We start from the raw sequence: 12,244 nt of genomic DNA on the forward strand, positions 1-12,244 counted from the left end.
GGGATGGGGACGGGGATGGGGATGGGGATGGGGATGGGGATGGGGATGGGGATGGGGATGGGGATGGGGATGGGGATGGGGATGGGTGGGCGACATGGCAGGGCATAACACCAAGCATGCACAGGGCTTGTCAGGGACGGAACGGCTCTTCCAGGGGCTGGGGCTGCGGGGAGGGCTGGGGCTGGGCCCGGCGGTGCGGGAGCCGGAGCGGCTGCGGGGGGAAAAGGAACAAAGCGGCGGGGCCGGGCGGCGCGGGGCGGGCCGGCAGCGGGGCACTCCCCGCCGTGATGCGGTCGGTCCCCGCCCGAGCGCCGATAAAAGCGGCGGCGCGGCGGCGGGGCGCGCACCGGGACCGGCCATGCAGCTCACGGGGGCAGCGCTGGTGCTGTGCGCCGCGGCGGCGGCGGGCATGGCGATGGCACCGGCACCGGCACCGGGATCGGGACCGGCACCGGCACCGGGGCGAGCCGCGAGCGAGCGGCGGGCGGTGGCGAGCGGCAAGGAGCGGCGGGCGCAGTTCGCCTCCTGGGACGAGGTGAACGTGATCGCCCACGGGCTGCTGCAGCTCGGCCACGGCCTGAAGGAGCATGTGGACAGGACCAAGGGGCAGATGCGGGAGCTCGGCAGCCGCCTGAGCGCCCACAACAGCTCCATGGGGCGGCTGCTGCGCCAAGCCCGGGAGACGCAGGAGCAGGGCGAGCTGCTGCGGGCCAGCGTGCGGGAGCTGGAGGGCCGCGGCCGGCAGCTCTTCAACCTCTCCGAGACGCTGCGGCAGCGCCTGGAGGAGGTGGCGGCCGACAAAGCCGAGATCCAGGGCCGGCTGGAGCAGCTGGAGAGCCGCGTCCGGCAGGCGCTGCAGGCGCGGCCGGCAGAGAACCAGAGCGCCAAGGACCTGGGAGCGCTGCAGGTGAGCGCGGGGTCGGGGGGATCCCCGGGGGACCCGACCCCACCGGGGGCACCGCGAGAGACCGGGGAGGGGGAGCGGCCCCGCGGGAGCCGGGGGAACCCGATCCCACCGGGAGAACCAGACCCCATCGGGACCGACCCGAGCGGGGACGCCGGGAGCGAGCAGGGGGAGCGGCCCCGGGGGAGCCCAGGGGGACCCCAACCCGACCCGGGGGGCACCGGGACCGGCTGGAAGAAGCGGGGGGGTCCCGCCCTCCTGGGAGCCACTCGTGGGAGTTGGTCACAGGGAGAGCACTGGGGGACCCGACCCTCTCCATGCACCGGGAATAGCTGGGGGGGACCGACCTGGGGGCACTGGTGGGGACCCACCCTCCCAGGACGCAGGGATCAGCACGGAGGGACCCGAGCCACCCGGAGCACTGTGACAGCGGTTTGGGGGGGACCCGACCGATCTGGGGACACGGGAGCTGCCAGCGGGGACCTTGCCCCAGGGCACCGGGAGCACCGTCCTGCCCAGCTCCGTGCCGTACGTGCTGCTGCGGGGTTCACCGAGCTCTTCCCCCCCGCAGACCCTGATGGATGCCCAGAACTCCCGAATCGAGGAGCTCTTGCAGAAGATCAAGCAGCAGCAGTACAAGCTGGACAAGCAGAATCTGCAGATTAAAAGCCTGCAGAGCAAGGTGAGCACCCGTCCGGCTCTGGGGACCGCAGCTGGGTCCTGAAGCCATCCCTCGCAGCCCGGCTGGCACGGCACGCTGGTGGCAGCAGCAGCAGTGTTGCTGTCCTCTGGCTTCAAGTCCCTGTGCTGTGGTGTTGGTGCACGGGTAGCAAAAAAGCAGAGCTGGGAGCTTCCATTGTGTTTGCACAGTGAAATGTGAGGTGTTGCTGTGTGGGAAACGAGCGGCTCCGTGCTGTGTTGTTTAGTTTAGCTGTAGAATAAAATCATTAGCATGGGTGTGGAAAAAAAAAACACAATAATTCCTGGCTGTGCCAGCCTTGGATACCTCCTGCTTCTGGAGCTCTCTGGGCAAGTTCAGCCCCCAGCTCTGGTCTGACCCCAGCAGCATCACCCTGGTGATGGGGGGGCAGTGATGCCGTAACCCCTCGGCTCTGCTGGGCAGCGGTGTTGAAAATGAGCCGAGATAAAACTGTTCTGACCTGCATCTTCTCTTCTTTGCAGGTCAACCTACTGATCCCCTTACACCTGAAGGACAACAAAACGCAGTCTCCGAAGTGGAAGATAAACCTGAAGAAAAGCCTCAGCCACACCAACCAAAGCCAGAACGCGAGCGTGGACTCTGTGCTGACGCAGAGTAAGTATCTGCACGTGCCGCCCTGATTGTTGCTGGGGCGAACCGACAGCAGTTGCAGTCATTCGGAAACAAAAGGTTCAGTTGTCCTGACTCAGGATGTGAGATTTGCTCACAAAACTGGGGCTTGGGAGCTTGGCCAGGCTGGATAAGATCTGGAGCATGGGCAGGACCCAGCCTTCGGGATCAGTATTAGTCCAGCAGGAATTTAAGGGTTTAGGAGGAATTTTCTGCCTGATGTTAAGAATGCAGTGGGAAGCAAAGAAACTGCCAGCAGGTATTTTTCTCTGCTCCCTGGAGTTGGCTCTTGTTCACCTGCTCTCACTTCTGCCAAGCAGAATCTGCCTCTTGGGTAGAAGGGAGTGTTAGGGTGTCCTAGACCATGAGAAGACAGCTACATCCTTGTGCAACCATCTCCCTCTGCTTGTACTTGGGTCTCAAAAATGAAAGACGAGTGCCTCAGCTCGTAGTATCCTTAGAGGACGGTGCTGAGCTGCAGCAAATGTCTGGGAGCTGCACTGGAGAGTGGCAGCCCTGGGAAACGTGTGCTAGAGCAGGCGAGTGGATGTCGTGTCCAAAGCCCCTGTTTCTGCCTGGAGCATCCCCTGGGGTGGTAGGGATGGAGGAGCTCCCGCAGGGCGGCAGAGCAACCCAGAGCGGGGGCTCGGTGGCTCTCCCCACCACGCTGTGCCTTGCAACCTCCCTCCCAGACAGAAACCTGCGATCCCGCAGGGTTCACTGGCCGGGAGCAGCTGCTCTCGTGTCGTGTCAGCTAAATCACAGCGCTGGCTCCGCTGGCCAGGGAAGCGTCTGTGCAGCTGTCTGGGGATGTCCAGTCTGAGCCAAACAGAAAGCGAGCAGGGCGAGGATCCACGGGGATATCCTGCTTAGGGCTTAACGCAGGGACAGCTATGGGAATGCACATGGGAGTTTGTATGTGGAGCCCCGAGCTGTCACCGCTGTGCTTGAACACTGGGTGAGCTGAACAAAGAATCCGTGCAGATAAGGAGAGAGGGGACGCGGTGCTCCAAACTCCTGGCACCTGGCTCGGCGGGGCCAGCCAGCCCTGCTCAGAGCGGCACTATCAAGCTGGAGGACTGTCTCCAAACCTCTTTTTTCCAGTTTCCTCCCAGCTTTTTGCTTTGTGGCTTGTCTCCAGCAGCGTCTCCTGCTCTCCTCTCAGCTCCGGGTTACGCCGAAAGTGGGGTGCAAGGAGGTGGGCGAGGTCTGTGCTATTTCCTGGTGTCGAATGTGGGCTGCGCCGGCTGGTGGGTGCCGGGTGCTGCAGCCCTTGTGAAACGCCTCGGGGCGCAGCGAGGACCCCACCACCTGTGCGGATGCGGCAAGGGGGTGTGTGAGAGCTCAGCACAGCGTGTTCCTGGCTCCCATCTGCACACCGTGGACGCCCTCAGCGTGCTGGGCATCCCAGCCGCAGCGATGGGCTGACCGAGCCGCGAGCTCCCCCCTTCTCTTGCCTAATCCCTGTTGTTGATATCAGTGACAGAAAACAAATTGGCTTCCTTTCGTTACCAAGTTAAGTGAGTTTTCTGGCAAATCTTAAAGCAGACAATAGCTGGCAAGGCTGGCCCTGTGCCCCCTGCCTGGGAGGCTTGCTGGCAGCTCTTGGGGCAGGCAGTCGCGACTCAGCCTCGTGCCCGTGGCTGCTCCCTGCCTATTGTCAGGCAGACCCACGATGCTGGCACAGCCCGGGGGAGCAGCAATGAACTCCACCAGCAGCCTTTTCAGAAAGACCCTTTTATTTGCATCCAGTGAACACAAGTTTTCAGGCCAGGGATGGCGGCGTGCCAAGCATGTGAAAGTTGAAGGCTTGGAGCAGCCTCGAGAGTGAAAGGTTTAATCACTTGCAGAAAGAGGATCACGTCTTTAGGCAGAGCCTGCGCTCCCTGGCAGCTGGCCGAGTAGGCGAAAGGTAAAGCCCCGCTCTCCCCGTGGTGCCGGGACTCCAAAATAATCGGGCTGGGGAGGGTGAGGGGCAGGCGATGCAAACAGCCCTGGTGGGGCGTGAGCGCAGCCAGGCACACCCTGCCCTCCGCCAGGACCGTGCTTGTCGCAGGTTGGTGACCTCCATCGTGCCTGGAGATCCCTCTGGGGAAATCCTGTGCCATGCCTGGGGCTGCTCCAGTGAGCCTTGTTGATTTGAAGCCTTGTTTGGCTAAATAAAGGGGGAGGGAAAGGAAAACATCCAGTGCAGCCAGGAGGTCTTGTTGTTCTGCTGGTGCCATACGGATGTGCAACGCAAGCTGGAACTAACGAGCATGTTCCTCAAACAAAGATTGAGCTGAGGCTGTTCAAGCAGCTGCATCTCATTCAGCTGCTCGAAAGTCCCCATTGCCCCAGGAAAACAGAAGAGATAAGAGCGCAACGAGCTTGATCAGAGCCCAGTGAAAAAACCAGCTGGGACAGGGCTGACTTCAGCACGCGGGAGCCACGTGGCGCAGCCGAGCATCCGCCTGGGCACCGTCCTGCCCGGGCTGGCGATAGTGTGGGAGAGGAGGCGAGGAGAGCACCGAGGGCTTGGTGCTGCTGGGAGCCTCCGGGACATCCCTGCTGCCCCTGTGTGAGCTGGGCTCACTGTGGGGTCAGGGACCACCCTGGGTGGTTCCTTCCCTTTAAGCCCCCTTTGCCTTCCCTGGCTGCTTTTGCCTAGGGAGCGTGCACGTTGGCGATGTGCTCGGTGTCCCAAAGCTTGGTGCTTTGTGCTTTGATCCTTTGTGCAAAAAGCTCGCCCTCTGTCCGCGTGCATGCGGGCTGGGCTCTCGTCCTGTGCTGGCACCGGTGGCCTTGGTGGCACCTGGTCCTGCCTTGGCATCAGCCGGGGACTGAGGGATGCGAACGGCAGCACTGGGTGTGAGAGGGGGGCCGCCAAGGCGGGGAAAGTTCATGGCAGGGGGGGAGCGAGAGGGGGATAAGGGGCTGGAAGTGGGTGAAAGGTGGCGGTGGGTGTCACATTGCCATCCCCCGCCCCCCTCCCCGCTGACCTTTCCTCCAGTTCTGGCTCCGTCGCCCCAATGGGGATGGGGCCGGGGATGGGGCTTGGTGCGATGTCCTGCGGGGCCGCCCTCCCCCTCAGCAGCCCAAAAGGCCCCACTCCCACCCTTTGGCCCCAGACGAAGCCCTGCGGCTCTGAGGGGAGGCTGCTCTCCCTGCCCAGACCCCCATGAGCTGCTGCTGCTGTGGGGGGATCCCACGAGGGGCTGCAGGAGGGGGATGCCGGTGTTTGGGTCTCCCCAGCCGCCTGCATTGGGGTCACGCCGGCAGCAGCTGCGAGCCACCCGAACCCACCCCACGTTCAGCCAGGAGCTGCCCCCACAGGCGGGGAACAGAGCGCCTTTGTCTGGGGGTGACAGGGCCGGGGGGCCGGGGGCACCTGTCCCGGCACACAAAGAGCCCCTTGAGCGTGCCGGCACCCCGTGGCTGAAGGCTCTACGCATCCTCCAGCGGCCTTTCGACTCGGGTTTTGTAACAGGTTTTTTTTTTTTTCCTTGCCGGGTGCTGCGGGTGGCGGTTCCCGGCTGGACTTTTATCGGCGCTGTTGAAACGGTGCGTTGCTGGCAGCCAGGGGCAAAGTCCCCAAGGGGTGGAAGGAGAGGTGGGAGCCCCGTGCCGGGGGTGGCCTCACCCTGTGTGCGATCAGCCGGGGCTCCCCGTGCCCACCCACCCTGGTCAGCGAGTCTCAGGGCACCGCGGGCTCCCTGCCGGCCAGCAGCAGCAGCAGGCTTGGCTTGGATGGGTGTTGGGCACCTTCTGGACTTTCTTTCCACCCTACAGCCCTTGGAGGGCTCCAGTATGGGGCTGAGATGGGGAAGCTTTCCCCTCGCAGGTGGTTGCCCCATCCCAAACCCTGGAGGGAGCTGGAAGTGCCTCGGTGTCTGCCCTCACCGGGGAGCCGTGCTCCCCAGCCCTGGGCTGCTGCTGCCTGGCCCGATGCCCAGCTTCTGCCTTGGATGGGAGCCCAAATAGCTGCGTTAGGATAAATGGGAAGATATTGGGTCACTGGCGTTGAAATGCTGGGGACCCAGGGGCCGCCGGCTCCAGCACACATCCAACACCACAGCCGTAGGTGGCAGGCTCCTGGTGACGGCTGCGCCTGCTGGGGTTGTGGTGGCAGCAGCTGGGGGACAAGGGACACGGGGATGTTTTCTCAGACACCTTCTCCTTCTTCCTGCAGAGCTCCCAGAGGACTGCCAGCAGCTCTTCCTGGCCGGGCAGCAAAGCAGCGGCATCTTCCAGGTGCAGCCCTCGGGGTCTCAGCCCTTCAAAGTCTACTGCGACATGACTGCAGGTAACGCGCTGGGGATGCCGTGCGCCTCGCAGCACGCTGCACGGCGGCCTTGCCGACAGTAGCCCTGAAATGTCTGTCTTTAATCCCCGCAGAAGGTGGCTGGACAGTGATCCAGAGGCGCACAGATGGCTCTGTAGACTTTGACCAGCTCTGGGATGCCTACAAGAACGGCTTTGGAGACCTTCATGGTAGGTGGATGGTGGCATCGACCTTATCACAGGCTGAGTGACAGCCTAACCAAGGATGAGTTATTTCCCCCTTGCTGGCCCCTAGAGACCTCCATGTGCTGGAGCAGTGTTGGGGTGAGGAGAGGGGGGACACCGCTGTTGTGTCTGGTCTTTCTGCCTTGTCCCATGTCCTGGCACGCAGCGCCTCAGGTGCTGCAGTGTCCTGGCTTGTCCCGTCCAGGGCCCCGTTTGCCTCCTCAGCCCGTCCTGTTCCTGGGACCAAGGCAAAGTTTCTTGTTTCAGGTGACTTCTGGCTGGGTCTGGAGAAGATCCATCACCTCGTCCAGGAGGGAAGGTACAACCTCCTGATCGAGCTGGAGGACTGGGAGGGAAACTCCCAGGCGGTTCAGTTTGAGTTCAGCCTCGGTGGAGAGAGCACGGCCTACACCCTCAACCTGCTGGGACCTCTGTCTGGAGAACTGGAAAATGCCATTGGGGACTTCAGGCAGCTGCCCTTCTCCACTCGGGATCGTGACCACGACCTCAAAGCTGACACAAACTGTGCCAAGCACCTCTCAGGTCAGTGTGGGCTCTTCCTTCCCAGGCACTTGTGCTTTCCCTTCCACCCCCGGTGGTGGGCTGGGGCTGGATGCTCCCTCTGGTGCTGAGCTGCTTTGTTCCCTTGCTCCTGAGACCTGGGGGAGGAGGGATCCATAGGAAGAGCCACGTGAGGAACGGGGATGGGAGCTGAAGCCGTGGTTCAGGTCTTGCCCCAAGCAGCTGCCTTTGTAAGGGCTTTGCTGGCTGCCACCCTCGAGTAAAGCAGGGACCAGAGCCAGGCCTGAGATGGGGCTGCTGCAGGGTTTGGTGAAGTTTTATTGCATGAAAGAAAGAGCAGCAGGGACATGCAGACATGTCCTGAACTCCTACTGGGTCTGTGCAAGGATTTCCAGTGCGTGGGACTCCTCAAATGTGTACGAGGTCTTGTTAGCTCCCAAAGCCCTGAGGTATGGGGAAAACAGGGGCAGCAGCTGTCTTGAAGCTGGGTTTGTGTTCTGGCTGGAAGTGCTGTGGATTTAACCCTCCTCTGCATTGCCCTGGTAGGTGGCTGGTGGTTCAGCACCTGTGGCCATGCCAACCTCAACGGGAAGTATTTCCGCTCCATCCCTCGCCAGAGGCACGAGCGCAAGCAGGGCATCTTCTGGAAGACATGGAAAGGCAGGTACTACCCTCTGAAGTCCACCACCATGAAAATCCAACCCACAGCACTGGAAGCAGAGCCCTGAAGCTGCCATTTCAGACTTGACCTTCTCCGTGGAGCGCAGATGTGAGCTCCGTCACTTGGTGTTTACAGAAAAATCAGCCCACCCTCCCCAGGAAGCCCCCAAGGACAGTTTCTCTTTGCTAGCAGCCCTTTAGTGGGCAGGGGCTGTGGCACGGCGCAGCTCCTCACTGCACGTAAAACAGCTCCGTGTCACTGAAACCCCTGGATGGGAGCTCCCAAAGCAAGAGGGGAGCTGCTGGCAGGGAGGCCAACCTCCAGAGCATGCCTGGGGGTCTTCAAGTCATCTGGTGCTTTCTGTCCCGCCTCAACACTTCCACGCTGGTTTTGATGAGCTGGGGTAAAAGGGAGGCACGGGAAGGGTTTTGCTACCCTGCCCCAAGCCGTTGGGTACTGAGCCTTGCTGAATCCCACCTCTCACCGTTGTTCCCAAGCCAGTTGTACGCACCCCCTGTGAATTTCCCCTATTTCCCCCTGGCCCTGTGGGGCAGCAGCCTCTGACAGCTTGATCTGCCATGCAGCCCTGCTCCCGTGACTTCAACCCGCTGGGAATGTGGGTGTCACTGGGAGGATGCAGGGCTCCTTTTGGACAAGGGGACTTTGGGCTTCCTCGCCTCCCCTGGCCCCAAAGCTCTGAAGTCACCGCAATTTCTGGCTGCGTTGGCATTTGCTGGGAGCTGGAGAAAACACTCCCAGCTCCAGGAAAGGAGCTCCTGCCTTTGGGGTGGGTGTCAGGAAAGGGGGGCGAAGCAGGTCCCCAAAAACTGTTACGGGCCAAGCTGCCGTCTTGGGACTTCCCAAGCATCCTGCCCTATTGAAGTCATATTGACTACTGTGCTAGAGCTCCTAGCTGCTAAATATTGTACATAGTCATTTGTAGGATGTTGGATCTTTTTGATGAGTTTCCTGTTTTAATTTTGTTTCTGTATTTAAATGCAGTGTTAAAAACAATGTGGTGTAATTTATAAATGTTGGAAAAAAACAAGTGTAGTTTGTGTATTTTAAACTTTTTTTTTTGTACTAAAATATCTTTTCTGAAGATGTCTTTTAATAAAAACAAGCCTGTAACTGTCCTGGCTGGATTATTTGCCTGATGGTTCACCAGTAAAGTTGCGTGGGAGCTGTGTGAGCACGCAGCATTCATAAACTTTGCTTTTATGTGTGCTTGATGGGAATAAAAAAATTTCCTTCTTGGCGTGAAGAATTTGCAATGGGCTTGTGGATCTCTGAGACAGCAGTGCCTGCTACAGCCCCAGCCATAGCTTTCAGTCTGCTTGAAGCTGATGGGTTTCTATGTTTTTTTTTGTTTTGTTTTGTTTTTTTCACTGGAAATCAAGCCCTGGGACAGCAGTGACAGTGAGCAGGCCCTTATTCCCTGAAGGCAGAGCTTCGCACTGGGGAGATTTCTTGCAGTCAGCAGGAAGGCTCCGTGCTGGGCGAGCACTCGCCAACACCTTGAACAGGAGCAGAGGCTGAGCTCTGAGTTACCTGCATGGGTTAAAGTCAGATCTGAGCAGGAGAAGCCCCAATAAATAACTTCTTACCTGCTCATAACATACGAGCATAGTAACCTCCGTGAGTATTTATTGCAGGTTTGGGGCAGTTGTTATGTGTAAAGGAATCTGGGGATCCAGCAGAAGCCTTGATGATCTGCTCCTCAATTAGAGCAGCGGGGCATGTGGTCCCGGACACATGGCCCATCCAGAGTGATGGCAGAGCTAGAGAGAACAGCAACACATCGTTAGCTGATCATAGGTATTCTACTATAAAGCACAAAAGATCAAAAAAAAAAAAAAAAAAAAAAAGAGGAGAAAAAAAAATAAGAATTGCTCACGCCAGAAGGGAAAGACAAGAATAAACACGGCTTGGGAAGTCCCATGGAGCAGCTGCACAAATACCTGACGCACCTATATGTGGCTCCTGTGTCCACCCCCCTTCCCCGGGGAAAATCCCGGGGTTAATGATAGCCCCAAGCACAATTGCACAAAGAGCCCATTACGCTGCCCTCTGCTATCTATCCGCTCCCTCTTGCCTTCAGAAATACATTTTTAATGTTCCATTTGCTTAATCCAAAGCTTGTTTAGTCCCTGGGTACAGCAGCAGACCCCGGAGGGCCGTGTTTTAGCCTGGATGCCGAAGTGATTAGCCTAAGGTGGGCTTTGTGCATAAAATATAAATCAGTGCGGCAGCCACACCGTGCCCAGCCATGGGCATTTTTCGGCAGGACACAGGGTTGCCCCCCAGAAGTGCATTTATTTGATCTTCAGCCCCGAGAAGAAGAGGCTGCAGGACAAGGTGGGGGTTCCCCAGCTGAGGGATGGCTGAAAACCCCAAATCCTGCCCACACCCAACACACACCCGCTGCTCCCTTCTCCGCCTGCGCCCCCCGACCCCAGGTCCCCTCAGCAGCGCTCCCCGGCCGCCAGCTGCACCAGCTTCTGCGACCGGTCTCCGCGCACACAAAACGCGTCCTGGGTCTGTGTTTTCCTCCGAAACCTCCCTCGGATCCTCCAGCTCCTTCATTTTGAACAAACGCCTGGAATGCGGCGTGTGGCAGCTCCCTCCAGTGACAGCGACAGAAACGGCACCGGGCGCCGCTGCCCTCCCCGAACCCAGGGCGAGCACCTCCTGGCACGCAAAAATCCCCTCCATCTGCCGTCCTCCTCGAGTCCTCTGAGCAAAGCCTCGCCCTGCAGCTGGAAATACAGGCTGCCTCTTGATCCACTTGATTTTTATTTTATTTTATTTTTTTTGTTATCCAGCCTGCGTCACCAAGGGCAGCCTCGCCCCATCCTCGCCTCGCAGCCTTCTGCCCGTCTCAGCAGTGCCCGGGGGATGCTTGGTGCCCAGCGGTGACACGGAGGTGACACACGGCCTGTGCCTCTTTTTGTCAAGAGGCAGCGAAAATTGGGAGGAGAGCAGATGGGGGCAGCACACTGAGCCCTCACCGACCGAGTGGGCTGTGCGGTGCGGTCTCACTGAGCAGCACAATAAAATGAAAAAGGCAAATTGGCAAAGCGGTGCTCGAGGCCAAAATCTGGGGCAAGTCCAAGAAACAGCTGATGAATAACACGGCCTGAGTTCTTTGTGGCTCTCCCCTCCTGGCACAGCCCAGGCACCCCCAGACAGGCTCTCTGGCACCCACAGAAAAACCAAGATGCCGATGCCATCAGCGTGTCTGCTGTCAAGGGTTTGCACCCCGGTATATTGTAGTAAAAATGCTTGGGGTTTTTAGGTCATCTGCGGCCAGGGGCTCAATGGCCTACGACCAATTCTAGATGTGGGATTTTCAGAAAGTGTCTGCAGACACGTTGCTCCGGCAGCAGCTGGTGACACGTGGCTGGTTTTGGTGACACAATGCCAATTCCCCAGCACAAAACCCACCACGAGCCTGGGGGACTCCCGAGGGCTGACAATGGGGGCTTGGGGCTCACGCATAGCTCAGCATCGCCCTGGACCTCAGGGCACTGATCCTCCTCCTGCCCAGACATCATCTCACTGCCTGCAGCCAGCACCAAAGCTCTGCACACACACGTCCTAGGACACTCTCTTCAAACCTTAAGGCAGCATTTCCCAGGCAGGGGGAGAAGAAAGGGATTTGGATCCCAACCAGTAGGAAATAACTTTGCTTTTTCCTCCTAAATCCCCCCCAGTATTCAGTTCAGAACTAATTAAGCTGCTTGTGATAATGAAAATGAGATGTTTTATCTCACCAGGGCTAAGGGAGGTGTGGGAGACATTTGCCTTAGGGAATCCCTGGGTAATTCCCTTCCCTAGGGACTTCTGCAGCTGACATATCACAGCCCCACTTCTCTCGATAGCATTTAGCTGTTCAGCAGTTGGATGCTCGATATCCTGGGAGTGCTGGAGTCACTGCACAGCAGGGCCATTGGCTGCGGTCCTGCGGGAGGATGAATATCACAAACGGGAGACGCTGATAATGCCTTCCTGCAGCCCTGGTTGATAAAACTCCCTTCTGCACAGATTAAAAGCCTGATGCCCTACACCGTGTGTTCTGTGAGTGCTGAGATTGCAAAGAAAAGGTGAAAAGAGACTTCCTCCCTGCTTCCTCAGAAATCTCTGTCGGAGAGGAGCAATTTGCCTGAACCTGTGCCGGGCCAGGCGATAGCATCTCCCCCAGAGCCCCACACGTCCATGCGTTTATGGCTTTCCTCCCCAGCTGCTTCCGTTGCCTTTTATGCGATGCCCACACACAATTCCCCAGCACGGCAGCGGGACCGCAATGTGTGATTGCAACGCGCTCCGTTTCTCACCT

General features: G+C 59.0%; 1 protein-coding gene across 2 annotated transcripts; it reads left to right on the forward strand.

Annotated features, from left to right (window-relative positions):
- The first annotated feature begins 322 nt into the window (after positions 1–322).
- On the forward strand, positions 323–9,041 carry ANGPTL4 (angiopoietin like 4). 2 transcript variants are annotated; one of them, XM_068661660.1, is made up of 7 exons: positions 323–907; positions 1,476–1,586; positions 2,087–2,219; positions 6,406–6,519; positions 6,612–6,707; positions 6,990–7,265; positions 7,791–9,041. In XM_068661660.1, the coding sequence occupies exons 1-7, from the start codon at positions 359–361 to the stop codon at positions 7,970–7,972; spliced, it is 1,461 nt and encodes a 486-aa protein (XP_068517761.1). In that variant the 5' UTR covers positions 323–358; the 3' UTR covers positions 7,973–9,041. The 2 variants fall into 2 exon arrangements, with proteins under 2 accessions (XP_068517761.1, XP_068517762.1); XM_068661661.1 differs by lacking the exons at positions 323–907; positions 1,476–1,586; positions 2,087–2,219 and adding an exon at positions 2,246–5,703.
- The last annotated feature ends 3,203 nt before the right edge of the window (positions 9,042–12,244 follow it).

The sequence above is a fragment of the Anas acuta genome, chromosome 26, assembly GCF_963932015.1.
Source record: "Anas acuta chromosome 26, bAnaAcu1.1, whole genome shotgun sequence".
Lineage (NCBI taxonomy): Eukaryota > Metazoa > Chordata > Aves > Anseriformes > Anatidae > Anas > Anas acuta.